This window comes from Nomia melanderi, chromosome 12, assembly GCF_051020985.1.
Source record: "Nomia melanderi isolate GNS246 chromosome 12, iyNomMela1, whole genome shotgun sequence".
Lineage (NCBI taxonomy): Eukaryota > Metazoa > Arthropoda > Insecta > Hymenoptera > Halictidae > Nomia > Nomia melanderi.
The window spans coordinates 11,774,559-11,794,654 of NC_135010.1; the positions used below are offsets into that span (position 1 = coordinate 11,774,559).

The 20,096-nt window shown below is 53.0% G+C and overlaps 1 protein-coding gene across 1 annotated transcript; it reads left to right on the top strand.

Annotated features, from left to right (window-relative positions):
* The first annotated feature begins 11,872 nt into the window (after positions 1-11,872).
* Positions 11,873-20,020, top strand: Pka-C3 (Protein kinase, cAMP-dependent, catalytic subunit 3). Its single transcript, XM_031987934.2, has 5 exons — positions 11,873-13,627; positions 17,225-17,387; positions 17,887-18,150; positions 18,568-18,898; positions 19,350-20,020. The coding sequence occupies exons 1-5, from the start codon at positions 13,537-13,539 to the stop codon at positions 19,494-19,496; spliced, it is 996 nt and encodes a 331-aa protein (XP_031843794.1). The 5' UTR covers positions 11,873-13,536; the 3' UTR covers positions 19,497-20,020.
* Positions 20,021-20,096: the final 76 nt, after the last annotated feature.

Below are 20,096 nucleotides of genomic sequence, written 5' to 3' on the forward strand. Positions count from 1 at the left end.
CTTGCTCCATTTCGCGGCATCGTGGTTCAGTATCGTTCGTTCAGTGAACTGACACGATGCAGATCCGGAATTCTCTCAAAGGTCAGCCGGGACATTAAAACTCTCCGCGAGGCCTCGGCTCGGAGTAGATCGGCGCGGATCCCCTTTCGAAATGCATGCAGATCGGATCAAGCTCGAAATTACCGTAAACCCGTGGTCGCCTTTCAATCGGAATCGTTATTGCTCGACGGAACGATCGGTTCCCATTCCCTCGTTGCTCTCTCGCTCGCGCGCGCGCGCGCGCGCACGAGCACGAACGAGCGCGAACGAGCGCGAACGAGCGAATGAGCGAGCGGTCTCTCCAGCTCGCTCGTTCGCTCGTTTCGCTGGCTCGCTCGCTCGCTCGCTCGCGCCGACTTAAATGTCGCGAGGTTTTTATCGATAGCGGCGATCACCGAGGCCGGGTGAAATCTATTTGGTTCGGGCCGCCGGTTAACAGAGCGGCGACGTTCCCAACGGTTTCTCTTTCTCGCGTGTGCCCAAGATTTTCATCGGGTCACTGTCCTCGCTCTACGGTCACCGTTATTCTCCCGGCGCTACGACCTCGCCGCGGAGAAAAAAAAACACTCGCGCTCCGTGGATTGCGCAACCCGTGCCAATCGGGACGAATTGTTTGCGGAACCAGGGCCGCCCGATCGCGATCCATCTCCCTCGACGGTACGCTCGTCGCCGGAGAGATTCGTGCGCCGCTCGACAAAGACCGCGAAGGGGACGCCGTTCCTCCGCGATCGGCTCCGGCTTAATGAAGAAATCGATGGCAACCGGTTATTAGCATACCGCCGCGCGCGTTGGCTTTCACGCGACTCTCGGTATCCCGGAATGCACCTGGTCACCGGCGATCTATCGATTTATCACCCGTTAAGAATTCACCCGCGTAACACGATCGCGGGCGCGCGCTGGCGAGCTAGCGAGCGAGCGATCCTTGCGAGCAGAACTGTGTCATGATTTAATACGGTTTCGAAAGTCGCGGCCGGGTATATCCAGTGGCGGCTCGAGGCTCGTTCGGTATTTTATTGTTTCCAAGCCGGCCTCTCGCGCGTCGCCTCCCCCTCCTCGCTAATCGTCACCCTTCCGTCTCGCTCCCTCGTGCCCCAGATATCCCTTTTGCTTCCTCCTCGCGTGAAATCCTTCGGCCGCGGAATCCGCCGCGCGAAACTCGGCCGAATTTCTTTCTCTTCCGTTTCTTATCTACCTTCTCCCCCGAGCGGACCGCGCGGTCGCCGCTCGGCCGCCGCGCTCGTTCGCGGGCTCTTTTCTTTCCCAACCGGCGTGACGTGTCTCGCGATCGATAATGCTCGATAAGATTACCGCGGGTTCCCGGTGGGAACGCACCGGGCCCGGCAGTTTTCTCTTTCCCCGTTTCGCGGGAGGTCTCACGGAAGCGGCCCCGAGTCCCACCGAAACTCAGCCCGCCGCCTCGTGGCGCGAGTTTTGTAAGCGTTACGCAATGCGCCGCTCCGCGCCGCGCCGTGTGCATGTGCGCCGCACGCGGAAAATAACTGCCCGGCGAGAAACGGCTCTGTAGTTTTGACGAAGGTCAGTAAAAGAAACCGTCCGATCCGCTCGCGCGCGTGCCGATGGACAAGCCGATGCTTCCGCGACGAACGATCCCCCGCCGCGCGTACGACGGCCAACGGCGGCACGCGGTTTTTCATCGGAATCGACGATACGACGCGATCGTCGCGTCGCGCCGCGTCGCGAGACGTGCTGGAACGCGCGGCGAATCGCGGAATTCGCGACTGACTCGTTCAAAAACGCCGCGTGACCGAGCTGGCTTCCTCGTTCGCGGTCGCCGGGAATGCGGCTATTCTCGCGCGACCGGAAACGCTCGGGTTTCAAGTAAGTAGACGAGAGAAGCGGTATTTTCCATCGAAACCAAACGGAGTAGACTCGACGCGAAGAGGCGGAAGAGTTCTCTTTGTTCGCTCCGCGAGCAGAAGCGACACGATTGGAACCGATCGAATAGAAACTCGTGAAATCCGCTGAAAGGCGCTGCTCGGCTGCGGATGAACAGGAAGCGCCGGTCCCCCAGGGAACAGGTCGAAGCGCAAGGGGTACGAAGTGAAACCGACGGTTTTCTACACGGCCGCGAGCGCGTAACCAGTTCCAGGCGCGTATTTATTACAGCTTTTCCTTGTTTGCTTTCAGTCGCGGGAGCTAATCTTCGTTATAAACGGCCGTCGCGCTCGGGAAAAGTCAGGTCTCGTCCGCGGCACGCTCGCGGCGTCCAACCTCCGGTCGGAACGATTACGGACGATCCCGGGCACGGTAATTGAATCGGACGCGTCGCGATCTCTAAAAGAAACTCCGGGGCTCGTGCCGCGAGGCGTAAAAAAGAAACGCCGCGAGTCCCGGGCAGATATAATTGTCGATAATCACGCGAACATAAACCTTGGCTATCGGCCGCGTTCCTCCGGGAACGCCGTACGATCCTCCGGTAACACTGAAAACCATTGAATGGCCGGTACTCCGGTTACCCGGACACCTCGTAAAAGGTGTCACTCGGCCGAGGCGAGGCGAGGCGAGGCGCAGCGCGTGCACCCATAAATCCGACGCGATAAATCTCCGTTCCGCGCGCGAACGGTTTCTCGGGACCGCTGATCTGCTTCGTGGAACTCGTAAAGACAGACCGGGAAGGGAACGAAAAAGTCCACGGGCCGGCGGGAGGACGGGGAACCACGTGAAAATCGTGTCGATAAACGCTCGGCACACTTCGCGGCTGTCGCGCCTTCGTCCCCGGGACGATAGCGAGCGCGAGCGCGGCCAATAAAGATAATCCGGCCGTGTGTCACGGAATTCCGACGTGTAATTACGCGTTTCGTCTAAGACCGCGGACGGAGCGTCACCGACGGCGCCGCCGGGGGGACCAGCCGTAGGAAGGGGCCTGTTATTTCCATGCCGGCCGTGTCCCGATGTTTCGAACAAGGCGTGAGAACCGGAATGATAGCATGACCGGAAGAGCGGCTTGAGAACTCAGGAGACTTGCAGATAGTCGTTGAAGAATCGCAGGTATATACGCCGCGGCTGAGAAGATTCGAATCGTGAGAACCAGACGGGAAAACGCGCGCGCGCGAGCGAGCGAGCGAGCGACCGGGCTCCCGGTTCCCTTGCATACCAGACCTCTCTCCCTCTCCCTGTGTCTCTCTCCTTTCTCTCTCTCTCTGTCTCTTTCTTCGGTCTTTATTATAAATCGCTGGAAGCCACTTCCCGATACGATTATTATATATAAACGAACTATTGGAACGGTTCTTTCGAACGTGCCACGAGAGAAAAAGGCCTAAGTCAGGCCGAACCCGAAAGAACACTAATCCGGCCGCGGTAACGAGTTTTTCGATGTACCCCGGAACCATTCATAATTGATTGTTTGGCGCAATGACAGCGCGCTATCGGGGAACGCTTCTAGAAGCGGGACCGTGAGAAGTTATTCTTAGAGGCGGCGGAGAGAATCGTTCGGATGAAGGGGCGCGTCGGGGAAGCTATGGAGAAAATGCGAGAAAAAGCACCTGATTTCAGGAATACCCGCTGGGATGCTTCGGGAACGAATCGAAAAGTCCGTGGACAGGTGAGGGAGAGAGGTGGAACGGTGGGAAATCGGTTAGAATCGAAGGACAGCCGCAAGGGGGACAGACAGAGGGGCAGAGAGACAGAGAGAGAGAGGCAGGGCGTTGGGTCGGTGGGCAAATCGTGGCAGATCCAGCGGACACGGCTTCCGGGAAGGATCGTCGTTCCGTGACGGAAGGGCAAGAAACGGGAAAGAAAACCGTCGGCATAACCCAGTCATGAATTATCCTCGAGGAATCTCCTTCTTTTCGTCGGGTTCTTGCATACGCGAGCCCGGCCCGCGGCGTTCGCAAAGTGCCGCCGGTTTTTCAGCTCGGCTGATTTATAGCTCGACACGGTCCGCGAATCCGATGGGCCTGTGTCAACTGTGACACCGCGTAACCGGCCGTTGACTTCGTTGATAGACCGGGAACGCGGGAGGACTTCATCAACGACGGTCCTCGTGATTTCAACGAGGCTTGGATTCTGTAAATGGCACTGGAAGAATTCACGGGGGATTTTAGTGACGGACCCGTGGAGCTCCCGTGTCATACACAGCGTCCGGCCGTGCAACGCGACGAGTCGGTCCCGATCGGAGACCGCTATCGGTCTAGAAACACGAAAGGTCCGGCCGGAGGTCGGAGGTGGTGGCGTGATCGATGGCGGGCCGCCATTGGAGAACGCTCGCCGATTCCGGAAATCACGCCGGCCTCTGCAGCCACACTCGTGAGTCCTTTGGCGGCTGAGGATAATAAGGTGAGGAAGATGGAAGAGGACGGACGAGGAACGGGAAAAAGAAAGGTAAGAAAAGGGAGCATCCTGGGCCTGCCGGGCTCAATGGGGGCTACCTAGCAGACCCTGCCGGCAACGGTCGAGGATGGCGGACGTGGCACCAAGGAATCTACCGGACACAGGGAAGGTATAATCTTCGGAGCTGTCCGCTATCGAACGCGGACCGTGAACGTTGAAAAATCGAGAATCGTCGGCGGTTGAAACTGTCTCATCACTGCAGCGTTCATAGTACAAAGGACGAGCTAGGAATAATTGCCGCTATATCATTTCCAACTTGCCGAGTTTATTAAGTCTAACCACAGAGTAGTCGAAGCTTTGATTCACACTGAAAAATGACAGGTCGATCGGACGTGTAATTAGACATCCTCGGGTAGCGTCGCGAGTCCTCGCTCTGCCGACTCGCGGCGAAGAAAAACCACGCCGCTATCGTACCGTTACGATCGCCCTGTCAGTTCCCATGATTAGAAATCGGAAGCGCTCTTCTATCCGCCTCGAGTAATTCCGATAATTTACAATCTCCGGTATAGATTCCGAACCCTCGCATAAACCGCGAGCTTTATCTCGCGTTACTAATGTCCCCGTTTTATCGTCTTCCGCGGGATCCTAGCGCGCGCATAATATCCGCTCGAGCGACCGGTCGCGCTCGCCGACGATCTCCCTGGGACGAAGCCGACCCGCGGCCGCGCGAAATTACTTAATATTTATGTAACGATCGGCGGGGCCGGAGGTGCGGCCTCGTAGATAAGGGGGGGCCCGCGAAGAATCCCGGCGAGGAACGCGGCCACGCCGCGCAAGAAGCGCCGAATGACACGGAATCGTGAATCAGCGTCGCGCCGGCGAGGCCACCGCGTGGCAAAACGCTTAATGGCCGAGCAAAAAGCCCGGGAGCAACTTTTTCGCGATAACGTTTATGTTCATGCTTCATTTCTCGCGAGCCGCGCCGCGCCGCGCCGCCGAGCGAACGGTGCACGTGGCGCAGCCTTCTCGGCCTGGCAACAGGCGCGCGGGACGACCTTCCCCTGGATGCAGCGAGCAGCGAGCGGCTTGGACAACGGGTGTACGCGCATTTGTCGGGCAAAATGTCCGTCCAGGAAGAGACCACGGTGCCGAGGGGGGACGGCGAGGGAACGCGTACCCAACCGGAAACGAGGCCCGCGGCGGAGAAGAAAGTGTCGGGGAAAAAAGGCAGCGACAGGGCCCTCGGATCGATTCGCGACGCGACTACACGCGCAACACCTGTCGCCCGGTGACCAGGTAAGTGCATTCTTCGCGCCATTGTCGCCGCGGCGAGGAAACGCCGGGAAACGACCGTGGAATTCGTTTCCAGCGTGTTTCCGCGCGTCATGCCATTAGCCGGGGCCTTCGGCTGGGTGTCGACGTCCGAGGAAGATTAGGGAAGATGAATGTAATCGCGTCGGACGCGCGGTTTCCTCGGCAGCGATGGAATTAGATGGAATGATTCGAACGCTTCGTTTCGTCACGATTGCTTCCGCGGGATTCTAGAATCGGGAATTGTTCATCCTTCGGAACGCGTGCTGGGGATTCGGTTGTCCGGTTTGATCGGGGGACTCGTAGATGAACGGAGGAAGAGATTCCTCGAAGCATGCTTCCTGAGATATGATCTATCGTTCGCGAGGCGGCAGGACTTCGGACGATGCAGACGATAGAACGGTTCGGTTAGTCGAGGTCTCAATGTTCTGCACGGTGCGTAGAGGAACAATGGTCGAGCGGTCGGTGTTTCAGTGGACTTTGCCGTGTCGGATCGACCCGAGTCGCAGAATAGGAGCGGCGAATCATAACACGGACGTTTGATTACCTGTTGCATCACACCTGTTGCTGTCCGTGCTGCTCGGGCCACGTGACGACAGTGGCCGTGAAAAGATTTTCTCGATTGTGCCCCGGCGCTGTGTATCGATCGCGTGGTCAAGCATGAACGACCGGAAACGTCGGTGTCAATGTATCGTGGCTCGGCCCGTCGCCGAAGGCATTAAACAATATACCACGGCCGCTCTCTAATTTGCATACGCGCACGCACGGAATCATGGGGGTAACGCGTCGGAGCGACGCTTATAATAAAACTTGTTTTCCATATCGCGACCACCGCGTAGGGGAAACACGACCGCCGGGTTGGTTTCCGTTAGACACGCGAAGCGGGCTATATAAATCAGCCATCGCTCATTTTTCATCGATTTTCCAACTTGAACTTGGGGTTAAGCTTATCTGCCGATGCAGGCGAGGGCACGGTTGAACGCGAAACCGTACGCGCTCGGGTATCTCCCCCACGAACGATTGATACGGCGACATGCTGGCGTGTCCAGCCACCTGTCGGGCCCACGTCTAGCGTCGCTCGAAGGGTTGCGACACCTTGCGAACGAGTAATGCTGGAAATAATCTTGTCAATGCTTCGCAGAACCTGATCGTTCGGTTCGGAGCGTTCTTTTTGCCTCGAATCAGACACGCAACGAAGGTGGGAAGAGATTATTCCGTCGCCGAGACGTTTGCGTAAGAGCGAACAAGATGGCGTCGATCCGACCTCTCGCCGCTTACGATTTTTAAAGGAACTCCCCGCTTGGTTTCCTTCGGTAATTAACAATTACGATATAAAAACGCGCGTTTCACGGCGGAATTATTTAGATGATTTCGCCAGCTTCGATGCTCGAGCGCGAACAAAGCGCTTATTATCTCCTTAAACATTTCGCAAGAGTATCCCGCGCGTTTCCGCGAACAAGATGGCGCAACGCCGCGAACAAATAGGAAAGACGGAATCGGGCGGTCTCGCGGGGACGGATCTTTGACCCCGGGATAAATAATATTTTCGATCCTCGGTGTCGATAAACCACCTCGCCGTTTGATCGTGCTCGCGCGTCCTCCCAGGAATCTCTCGATCTCATTGTTCGTGGGCAGCAGGGCAGAAAGCGGCGCTTCCGGTTTCAAGTTAGCCTGCGCACGACGGACGGACAGGCCTGGTTGCATCCTGACCGTCCAGGTAAACACCTGCGCCATATTTCACGTGCGAGAGGATCAAGGTCAGGCACCGGGCCGCTTCTTTCGGGTGTCCGTTACATTCTTCCGTGTTTTCGCAGGCCGCGCACAACGTCCATTGTTGCGAGCCGCGCGCCGCCGTAATTGGAGACACCGAGGATAAACTCCGAGAGACAAGCGAAAATTACCGTTGGCGGCGTTTTCCCGCGCGGACGGTACGTAACCACGGGAAAGGATAACTGTTCCTCCTCTTTTCCAGCGATTTTACGGCCAATAGTCGACGTCGATTACTTTTTTCCTTTCTCTCTTGCAGGGCCGAGGTGACTGGCGCCATTCTTCTCGGCGGAAAATTGTCATGGCACCGGAAGCGGACGACCCGCCGGGGAACCGGAAGTCGCCGTGGGACCTCTCGGAAACTTGAAAATATCGCCGTTCCATGGGAACGCGGCCCGACACGCAGCGTATCCTCCGTTGCGTGTAACTCGTGCAAATGACGAAGCTCCGTGTAATCTAGCCGGTTAGCCGCGCGAAGCGTCTCCTCGCGGACTGTACATTTACGAAGTTCATTTCTGAAACAATGCACAGGGCGAAATCAACGTTACGAAATGTTTCGAAGTCGCAGCTGAAAATCTAAGGAAAAAACCGTAATAATTGGAAGCTAGAGAATCAACCTCGCGTTGGCTTCATTTATAAATATTGCATGAAATCGCGTTACGCCCTCGTGCAACCGAACGCCAACTCCTGCCGAACACGCGCGGCGTTTTACGCGTAAAACGATATCGGCCGTCAATAATCGAAATTAACTATTCATCGACTGTTCGCGCCTATCCGCTTCCGATTACGTGTGTATGTTGCGACCCACGCCGCCCTGCCGCGCGCGTAGTCACACTTTTCATCCGTCGGTTTACGGTCAGGTGAATACGAACGCAGCCCGTGTACCGCGGACAATGGGGAAAGGCAGATGAATCCTTCACCCGCGGAGGATCCGCTCCTTTCGAACACGCGCCGCTCGCAACATTTTGTCACGTACCCGCTGTCAGGGAGTCATTTGCTCGGCCTTTCGCCCGTCCGATTGTTAACGGAGAAAGAGACGTCCCCGCGATTGGGAAACCGCGCGCTCGCGCCGCTGAAAATAACAATCGTCCAGACGCGGACCGGCGATCGACGACGGAACGACGAACGTCGCCTCGCGAGACGACCGCTTGATACGCATCCAGAACCCGTGGGCGACGCCGCGGACGTCATTCTCGAACTTGCAGCTTCCCCGGCGGAGACTCTGTCCTTGACGGCCGGAACCGTGTGTCCGCGGGGGCAAATTGTACGCTCTTCCGTCAGTGTCAATGCCGGGACGGCGGCCCATTATTCCCGTCTTTCGCGCGTTATTCGTCGCATCTGGTAGCACGACGGCCGCCATATTGTACAAATGGTCGCGGGGATATCGCTGCCACCCGCGATGAATAGAGAGATTTGTAACTCGCGGGATAATCGTAGGAAACGAGAGACACTCGGAAACTAACTCTACAAAGATACGGTCGAACCGTGGACAGTTATCTATTTTCGATGGACAGTTTGTCTTCCCGCTGAGAATTCTGCTTTCGAATCGAACGCTTCTCTTCGAGAACTTGGAAATCGACTGTAGGAAAACGGAGTGAGATTTTCTAGAAAATTATCTGTTTTCGATGCTCGAGGATTATATCGAATCGATCGTGCTCCTTCGTTTCGAATCAATATTGAAAAAGCACGCGGAGATAAACATTTTCGTTAACGTTCCGCGGGAGAATGGTCAGTTACAGTTTTCCAGAGTTAATTCCCGAGGACCGTAGCGGATAAATATTGACCGCCAGAACGAAATCAGAGGCAGCGCGATAAATATATCAGCGACTTCCGAGTGGACGCGGTATTACCGATGTCGGGCGTCTGGCGCAGTGAAAAAAGATATCGCGGCCTGAAATATGACGGCAATCACTTCGTTCCGGGGCCTGGGCATTAAAGATCGACCGGTGGAAAAGGAACGCGCGGCACCGACAGCGAAATCGCGACGGCCTACCGTGGAACTTTATTTATTTTCGCTGCGCGACCGTCTCATTAGCCGCGTCCGCCGCCGTTCCTCCTCGCCGATTAAGTCTCTGACGAATTACGAGCGCCCGACGGCATCGGCCGCGGAAATAAATGCTTTTCGCATGGAGGCAACTATTTTCAGCCATGAGAAATGGAACGTTCAGAAAAATCGCGACTTTGTAACTTCAATTCCGAAGCTACATAAATATTACGTAAATTTAGAGGCGCTCCCGTGATCGCGCGATGCTTTTAGACTCGAAAAAGAAAGATCACCGCGTTCGAGACTCTTAACTGCTAATATCGATCTAGTTCAATTGAGACACCTTTCGGTCGTCTTTTCGTCGAACCTGACATTTTCCGAGCGTTCCATATTTCTAGTAATATAGCGCAAGATTGTAACCACTGTTAACAGTTGATCAGATTTGTAACCGATCCAATATCTTCTAATTGCAACCCAAGCGTGACCGATAGGCAGAGAAATCAGCCAAATTTCGGGAAACCCGTCTCGCCTGTACACGCTGTTCGAGTTTCGATCTTGGCAACGGGCTCGAACAGCCTCCCGGAAGCTATTATTCTCATTTTGGCTGCTAATGACCGACGCGGCGAAGCTGAGATACCATACCGCATCCTCTGGACACGATAGCACCGTCGCCGGTAATTAGAACCGCACCGATTGTCACCGAGGACCACGGAAGACGACCGACGACGATTCGGGTAAAATAACCGTTGCACAACAGTCAGGCGCAGCGTTTGACGGACGACGATCGCGATCCCGTTTGGCTGCCGATAATACGACCGCGTCGGTGTGCCATTATTATTAGAAACGTAAATATTAAAGTACCGGTCGTCATCGTTATTTATAAGTGTTGCACGATATTCGTAATACGTTGAACTACAAGGAATCCGTATCACGTCCGCGTCCAGCCGTCAAGGTTCCCGAAAACGATCCAAGATCGAACGGCGAGACCGACCGAACCTCGCCGGCTCTTTCCAAAGATAGAGGATCGGAGGTTCAAGACGTCGGGAGTGTCAGAAAGTATTTTCGTATTCGAAACTCTTCGATTTCCCTCGTTACGCGATGGACTTAATTCGAATATTGAATTCGTGGTCGAATTCGTTTCGATTGCTCGAATATATTTCTTTGTTGTATACACTGAATGAAGAATATATATTCTTTCTTCGGTATTCTCTTAGGTTTCGCAATAAAATCGAGGAGACTTTCCGGTACCCTTAATAAATGATCTATGGGAGTGCTCGTCGCGTTGGCTCACGATGGTGGATAGGTGTGTCCGTCACAGCGTCGAACGTCGACGGGGAAATGCATCTGGACGATGGCCAAATACAAAAATAATCCGAATTTCGACGGATCCGCCGATCATCCTCGGCCGCGTCGTGTCTCGCGTTCGTCCACGGCCGCTGACACGCCGCTATCGACGATCTCCTACGCCGGCGTTTCTTAATCCATCATCCGCGACCCCCGCGCATCGCGAGTAATCGAGGGAAAGCACGCGAAAATTTGAAAGTTAATCGGTAGACAGCGGATCTCCGTGCGAAACGGAGTTTCCTAACATGGTCTGGATAAACAGGGATTAATCAGAAACTGAGTGCTTCCGACAATCCCAATAAATGGAAAACAAAGTAATAACAAATATCTCTACATTCTACACACTCGTTTCCATCGAACGTAAAATCCGCCATCAATCGATGTTTCGAATATTCCAGACGCAAGTATTCAACCCCTAAATACCGAGTCTTCTAAATACTATTATCCAAGCTTCGAATATCAGTCTCGCCCCCATTTTCTTGGTTTCAGAGAAAAATCAAATACCCCGAAATCTAAAGTGACCAACAAACGTCACCGTCGCTTTCCACGCTTAACACTGCCACGTCACCCGAATTCGGGTGACATGTTTCACAGAAACGGGACATCATCTTGCTAACTCGAAACCGAATTTCATTGGATACACGACGTACAAGAAAGACAGCGTGATTATTAGGAAGAATCTTGACTCCTCAGTTTCTGGTTAACGAAGGAAACTCTCTCTAATACATGGGAGTTTCGACGAGTATTCACGCGGCAGTCGAAGCGTTAAAATGTCGCTTGCCCGACAGTCAACGATCTGAATCGCGAATCTTGCGTTAGGGTCAAGATTACCGAAACGCCGCCCACGGGGAGCGCAACACGAAGAAACGTTGTCCCACGCGATCGCGACCAACGCGGATTAGACCAGCGTCCCGTCGCGTGTTCCGCGAATCATCACTATTTCTGTTGTGGGCAGGCCACGGCCACGTGTGCCGTGCGACCCACGGAACGGTCTCGCGACCGTCCACCCCCCGATCCCGAATCGAACACCGGCCGTATAAAAATCACGGGCAACGTCATCCCGCCGCGTGATTCACGGAATTGAATTCGGAAGGCGGTCTACTCGACCTATTCCGCTTTTCAGCGGCGGCGTCGGGTTGACGCAACGCCGGAGGATCGCTCTAACTTGTCCCCCCTCGCCGCCCCCCGTTCGCCGTGTTCGATGACGATACGCGGCGTATCGGCGGGGTTACGCGCCGTATTTTTAAATCGCGAATCTTCCGCGATCGCCGCCTATAAATCACTTCCCTCGGTCCGCCGCGGGGACCTCGGTGAGAGTTCTCGCCGAGAGAGCGAAGAAGCGAGGCGTAGAAGCTCGGAGAACGCCTCCGTGTGCCCGTCGGTGTGTGCGTCGGGCCGCGGTACAGCCGCGAAAGAGTAAGAGCGAGAGGCGGCGAGCGTTCTGGGTGGGAGCGAGACCGCGGCGAAAAGGGATGGAGGGGTCAAGGGAAAGAAAGGAGGGGGCAGAGAGAAGGATAGACAGCGTTTTGAGACCCCTCGGGTGACCAGTTTAGTTCTGCTTGGCATTCGAACCGCACGAGAGATCATGTGACAGAAGAGACGACCAGGATCCTCGCCGCACCTCGATCCAGGATCTCAGACGCCGCGCGAGACGGGAGCAGCCGGATCGGCACGATCGGCCCCGACGATCCGCGCACACCAGTCGCGGCTCGGCGTTGACCCCGTGTTCCTCGGTTCGCGACAGTGCTCGACGGGAGAGATCGACTCCGTCGAACGGAAACGCGGCTCGTCCGGGGACACCCGTTTCCTCGGACGCCTCCTCGCGGTTAACAGGAAGTGGCGTGCGAGGCACGCTCGTAACTCCGGGGATCTTCGTGTGGATCGAGGTATATCGAACCTCGTCGTTTGGCGGACCTGTAGAATTAACTCGTTACACCTATCCAATTGTTCCGGAGTACTCCATGCTCGACTCCCCGTATCCCCTAATTAAAGACTAGCTCGCCTAACGAGGACAAAGCATCGAGGCGAACGTCGAGCGAAACGTCACTGTAAAAACTCGTCGGTACCAGGAAGCAGATATCCTGAATCCGAGGAGGCCTCTCGTTCGAGATCTGGAAACTTTCCAACGGCGTACCCTAAACATCGCCGGCGGACGTCGTTATCCTACGGTCCTCGTAGCTCCGAAGATGATCGCGCCGGAGAGCTTACCCAAACAACCCGTTGACAAGGCGGACACGTGCGCTCCGTTTTAAGTAAACGGAACGCGGCGCGCTGGAAAGAGGAGCGAAAGAGGGAAGGCAGGAAAGGAGGAAGGCGGCGTCCGTCGCGCCGCTCCGAATGACACTTGTGAAATCCGCGCGCACAGTCTCGCGGAACCGGGAGCAGGAGGGTCGTTGACAGCGGTGTCGGCCGCGATAAACGTACCGGTGCGGTCGGGCGCTGCTACCGCTGCCGTTTGCGGCGGCCACGTCGCCAACCGGAAAGAAAAGGAGCAGCTCGACCGGCCCGGCGGAGAAGGAAGTCGGCTATCAGCTGGTCCCCTTCCGGCTCGATCGATTCGGATCGGGATCGGGATCAGGATCTCCCGGCGGCGCGTCTCACGGGGAAGCCGAAAGGTCGCGGGCCGAGCAGATATGAGGTCGTCCCGCCGGTACACGGTCTAAGAATATACGCCGCGCGCGAGCGGATCGTTGAACCGGGGCCTTCCTTTCTTTCCACGTGTCGGGAGGACCGAGTGAAATAAATCAGAAACTTTCTCCGCGCGGCGGCCGTCCACTCAGCGCCAGTGCTCTTCGCGAACTATGTCGGGAGACACCACGTCCGACGAGGAGGGATCGCAGGAGGACTCGCCGCGGTACGACGTCGACGACCTGGAAATGATCAAGACCATAGGTGAGCCGATAAAAAGTAGCTCGGTCCGTTGTTGCCCGGTGTCTTCGGGCTTTCTATTCCGGCCTCGAAGAAAGCGCGCGTTCGGTCTGTTATTCTCCTCCATGGAGGTTTCGAGTTTTTCATAGGGGATAGTTCGCGTAGGAAGCCTCATGGTGAACACACCGTTCAAAGGTTGGAGCTACAGGTTTTCGGAGGCGATACGGGTATTTGGGTCATGGTTTCGTCGAAGTTACAAAATTAACTGCGCGAAATTCGAATGGGTGATAGGATATTCGACCGAGGATCGACCATCGGGCGCGAATGTGGTCTGTGCAGGATAGTTTAATTCTCCCGGGTTAATACTCGCCGCAATCCTCGCCCGAGGAAAATGTCAGAGACGAGGCCAGAGGCGAACTACCCTCGCAGCGAGGAAGTGGGCCACTGGAGAGTGAGAGGCCACCGAGTGTGTATATTTAACTGCTCGTTAAGTCAGAGTTACACGAGAGCCTCGATCAGTAAACTGCAGGTGTTCCCGTTGGTGGTTTTTCAAACATTCCGTCGGGCTCTCTTGCGAAATAATTATTTATATGGCGGGCCGTCGACGATGGGAACGGTTTAGCGCGAACGGGTAAAAGGGGGAAACGAAAGAGAAAACGAGAGAAGAAATTATTAACAGACCACGCTCTTTTTCTCTCTCTTTCTCTCTCTCTTTTTCTCTTTCTCTTTCTGTTGGCGGTGTTTTCGGGGGCGTCCTGGTTTCCGCGTGAAACCCGACGCGGAACGGGCCACCGTTAATCGCCGAATAATGGCCGATGGAAAAATAAATCTCCCCAGGCCGAGCGTACGGCACTTCATCGTCCCGTGATCGCGCTTAGCTTGAATCCGCTCGTAAAACAGCACGCCGCGGAGCGGCGAAGATCGATCAGGACAGATGCGCCGCGCCGGCCAGGTCCCGCAAGACGTAAAACAAGTTTTGGATGCGCACCAAAATCCTCTCGAGTGTCCGCGTACACGGGGAAAAAACGGGAGGAAGCTGCGCGTCCGCCGCGCGAAACCCGACCGAGCCGACCGCGGGATCATCGATGATCGGATGAATGGACGGGGTTGCCGGGCGTATGGCGCAAACGAATAAAACGCGACTGTTAACCCTTTGAACTCCGGAATAGACTCTCAGTCGCCACTCGGTTTGATACAGTAAAATCATAAAGTTTGATGTTTAACACTAAATTATTTCCATTAGTAACAAGCATCGTCTATGTTTTGTCAAAGAGTGTTGAATATTTCTAGTGAAATATCAAAGTAAAATAGTTTTCCTTTAATTTATCGATTCAATTATTTCCATTAGTAACAAGAATTGTCTGTATTTTGTCAAAGAGTGTTGAATATTTCTAGTGAAATATCAAAGTAAAATAGTTTTCCTTTAATTTATCGATTCAATTATTTCCATTAGTAACAAGCATCGTCTATATTTTATCAAAGAGTGTTGAATATTTCTAGTGAAAAACTTTCGAGTGCAAAGAGTTAATATTATTGCTTCACGTCAGCATGTTCTAAAACAGGAGATTCGGTTTTCCCGTTGACATTGACGTTTGGTTAACCCTTTACACTCGAAAGTTTTTCACTAGAAATATTCAATATTCTTCGATACAGACGATGTTCTTTGAAACTAATGAACGAGAAAACATAAATTAAGAAGGAAAGTTATTTGATTTCAATAGTCCATATATTGATGCATTATACAAAGTTTAATATTAATATAAGACTAATTTTGCAAATCAAATCAAGTGGTGACTGAGAATCACCTCTCGAGTGCAAAGGGTTAATTGATTCGTTAGTCGAATTAAGTCTTAAGATATCAACCAGGAATCTTCTTTTCACTCTCGACATATCTTTTGACTTATTTATACTCATTGAAGTCAAGTTGGAACAGATAAAAGCATTTCTGTTATTGATGTCTGATTTCCTATGGTTTACGGAAGTCCACGTTCGAAGAGATTGATCGTTTCAGTAACTGAAGTCTAATTGGAGGATACACGGTACGAATGCATACACCACGCAATACAAACATCGAATCAGATTGAACGAAAATTTTCTCTCACGGTTCGACGGTGGATAAGGTTTAAAAAGTTATCCGCCAGTTTTGCAACGTCGCCGAGCGCTTCCCGCGGGTCCGAAGGAAACGCGTTGCGTCACGAGCGTTTAACGTAGATAAGGTCGCCGTTAACGAAAGAGAAATCGCCGGTGCCCTCCCCAAAGCCCCGGACCTTGAGAGCCTCCGCGAAGGAAGACGGTCGGGGTAATTACGCAAATTTCGAGCGGCCGGATCGTTGAAAAGCATCGCTGCCCGGAAGCAGCTCGTCGTTTTATCATTGACACCTGTTCCCAAGTTGTTCTGGCCGTTTCCCACCGGTCCCGGGTGCTGCCAATTCCGACGCGAATTATAATGACGCCGCGCTGTCGCGATAAAACGCGTCGCAACGAGGCAATTCACCGTTTAATTCGGGCGCCGAGGCCCCCTTAATTGGTCGTGGTACGGTGAGCAGAGGCCCGGCCCCCAGTCACCTGCGTTCGTGGGAAAACTGCATTAACACGTTCGCTGGCCATGGAGAATTGAAAACCTTGCCGCTAAACAGCCGCTGCTCCATTTTTGCCCGCCTCCAAATCGTACATCAACCGGCAAACATGACTCTTGCACCACACGATAATAGCTGCCAAACGAAAATTCCAATAAATCTCCCGGTCGCGTGGAACAAGCGCTAACCGACGTGGAACTTCTTTTCGCGTGCGTGTTACAAATTACGCTAAAGAAACTATTCGGATTGGAGCAAGATCTGTTTACTTTCAGCAACTATTTTAGTCTTCACTCGAATGATCGCTACTTCATCGATAATAAAGAAGTGAATAAACGTCAGGAAATGAATGTCGGTAATCATCGATCGAACGTGAACAACTAACGTCGGGTGAAGCAAGTCGCAGAAGCTGAGACGCCGATCGGCGTCTGCCAGCGGTGAGCGTGCTAAACAGACCGAGCAGATCGTGCGGCCGGAGAGAGCGTTGATAATTAACGATCGGGCAACGGTGATCGATAACGAGCGCGCAACCCCTTTCCTCGGGGCAGCGGGGACTCGTCACGCCGGAACGATTTGCACTTGACTCGCCAGATGGTCGCTGCGCGATCGGTACCCTCGACTAGTCGATTTTGCGCGATTAGGTAATCCGGTGGTTCACGTTTCTACGAAAGTATGAAACGTGTAATTCGATTATTATCTAACCGAACGGTCTCGGTGTCGTGCGACGCTTGGATCGACCTATCGGGCGCGTGCCGACGTCGCTGGTCTGGAGATAACGATTTGAATGTTTAATTAACGCCAGAAGCGGATCGAGAGTTTTATCTAGTTTTATAGCTGTGTATCGTTATGCTTTAGAAGCTGTCTGTCTTCGGGCTATAAAGGAATAATCTGAATGCGACGAATTGTTGAACAAATTGAGTTAAGGCTCACGAGTGACTTAATGACTTTCCGCGGCGTTATCGCAGATCCCGAGCTAACAGGCGAATCGTGGAGCGAGTCTCGGAAGATTTGATCTCCGGTAAACAGCGTGATGCAAATTTGTTCGCAGGTATGGGCACTTTCGGCAGAGTGGTCCTCTGCAGGCACCAAGGGACGCCATTGGCCCTGAAGATCCTCTCGATGGTGGACGTGATCCGACTGAAGCAAGTGGAGCACGTGCGGAACGAGATCACGGTGCTGAAGGAAGTGAATCATCCCTTCATCGTGAACATGTACGTGCCCGCTTACTTTCTCCCGCGCGAGAAATCAATAAGCCGCGATTTTGCGGGATACGTTTCCAAGAATAAATTACCTAAGATTTCACGTGAACCGCGAGGAAGTGTATCGGCTCTACGCACGCCCGGTAATTAAGAAAGTTTGCGCGTTTGTCGGTCGAAAGAAAGAAACTGAGGAAAAGAAAGCGTAACCGACAGCGACGAGAGTGATACCCGTTAATCCCCTATGAACGATTTGCGTCATTTACCGTCTAATTAGCAGCCATCGGGAGAAAACCGATAGTTCCGCGGTACAATCGGAAGGAAATGTTCCTCGGGAAACTCGAGTGTCGAGCTTCTCGAGAACAATGACTAACTTTTAATATCTAATTCGAGAAGAAGGTACTTCGATGTTCCAACGAATCGATTGAAAACGCGAGATTTTCCAGAGAAACGTTTATCTTAGTCTTTGCTCCTGATTCTCGAAGGATTTCCGTTAAAACGATGCACTTTCCAGGCTCTGGAGCGGAAGGGACGAAGCGAGAGTCTACATGCTCCTGGAATTCGTGGCCGGTGGCGAGCTCTTTTCTTACCTGAGAGCAGCTGGCCGATTTTCTGGGCCCACCAGCTGCTTCTACGCGGCCGAGATCGTGTGCGCCTTGGAATACCTTCACAGCAAACACATCGTTTACAGGGATCTCAAGCCTGAGAACCTCCTCCTGGACAGCCAAGGCCACCTGAAGATCACAGACTTCGGCTTCTCGAAGAAGCTCACCGACAGGTATAATCCTCTCGCGGGGACCACTTTCGATTTAATAATAGACCCGTTATCTACGCTTCATTCACCCGAGTCTGGAGTACTTACAGTCGTGCGTGCGCTATCACGCGTCGATTGCAATCGGCGGAACGATAACGCGGCTGGCGTAAGCGGACTGATATTTTCTTTATTCCGGCACCGTTCACCTTGACATTCGGAGAGGAATGCGCGTTGCACAGATAAGCTTGAACTGATACTTGAAATAATAATGACTAGAGCGTACCTGCGATGCTATCGCTTCGAGAGCGTCTCTTCCGTATAGTTTCATCGATGTTGTACGCTTGTTTAACTATGGAACCGTGATAACCGTGAATGATAAATGTAGCTGTTTCACGCGACACGATGGCGAGCGGAGATAATTGTTGTCGATCGTTATCGCAGAACGTGGACGCTGTGCGGCACGCCCGAATATTTGGCGCCCGAGATCATTCAGAGCAAAGGGCACAACAAGGCTGTGGATTGGTGGGCTCTGGGGGTACTCATCTACGAGATGCTGGCTGGCTTTCCGCCATTTTTCGACGACAATCCCTTTGGCATCTACGAGAAGATACTCGGCGGGAGGATAGAGTGGCCGAAACATATGGACCCTATCGCCAAGGATCTGATCAAGAAGCTCCTGGTCGCTGATAGGACCAAGAGATTGGGCAACATGAGGCAGGGTGCCGATGACATTAAGAGGCATCGTTGGTTTAAATTGGTCGAGTGGCCATTGGTAATTTGCTTTGTATTTATCAGACGTAGATGAAATCATTCACGAAATTTATGGAACCAAAGTTCTCGCGGTGAAACCTGAAAAATTCAATGGAGTTGATCATCGAATATTAATGTAGATTCTTTGATTAGTTTAACACGTTGGATGCCATGGGTGTCGCCGGTGACATCAACCAAATCGAATTACTATAATTCATTCACTTAAACGTAATTACTAGTAATACTACCTAATGCAGTGACATTCAACAAGATAAACCTGCAACAATAATAACGAATTTCGATTATATAATTTGATATTAGATTATTTTCATTTTGTATATTTTTCTGGGCAAAATCGTGCGGCGCTCAACGTGCTAAGCTTCGTTTGTTTCTAATAAACATTGATGTTTGAATTTCACTTAATTTCGACGTAGATTTGAATTGAGTTTATATTTATATTATATTATTAACAGGTACCCCAAAGGGCTCTAACTCCTCCGATAAGACCTCGAGTGAAGGCACCAGCTGACCCAAGCTGTTTCGACGACTACCCGGAAACCGATTGGCGGTCGCAGCCGGCGCTGCCACCGGAACAACTGGCTCTATTTCAAGATTTCTGAAGCCGTCAGAAACGATCGAACTGTTTAAAACGCGAAGAATACCCCGACACAAACTATTTCTGGCAACTGCAAAACACAGGATCGCCGATAGCGCGTCAATGGCGTCGCGCGCGATCTGTACAAAATGGCGGCCGCTGCGTCGGCTCTACGCTTCGCCTTGTACATAGACCTTTTGTATTTCGTTCTGCGTTATTTATTTGTACGTGCCGCGTAGCGCGCGCACTCCCCGTTGTTTTTCGTTTCTTTTTAACTGTTAAGACTTTGCATCGAGACACTTGTAAATAAAAGCTGGAGGCAGAGGAACGTGACGGATCGGAGGACAGAACAGGGTTCAATATCGAAGAGACGACGGGCGGGAGACACTCGACGCGTGTGTTTCTTTCTTTCCTAACGCTTAAGCGGCGGAAGAGTGTCGACAGAAGTATAATATAATTTTGTAAGACACGCGTGTCGCAGTATTGTTACAACGTGTACATGTGATACGAAATTGTTAAGAATTAAATCGTGCACTTCCTTTTTTTCAATGCCGACTCCGACAGCTTCGCACCGCGGCGAATCGATTCTCTCCCTTCCGCGTGCGACCCGGATACCATCGCTGCG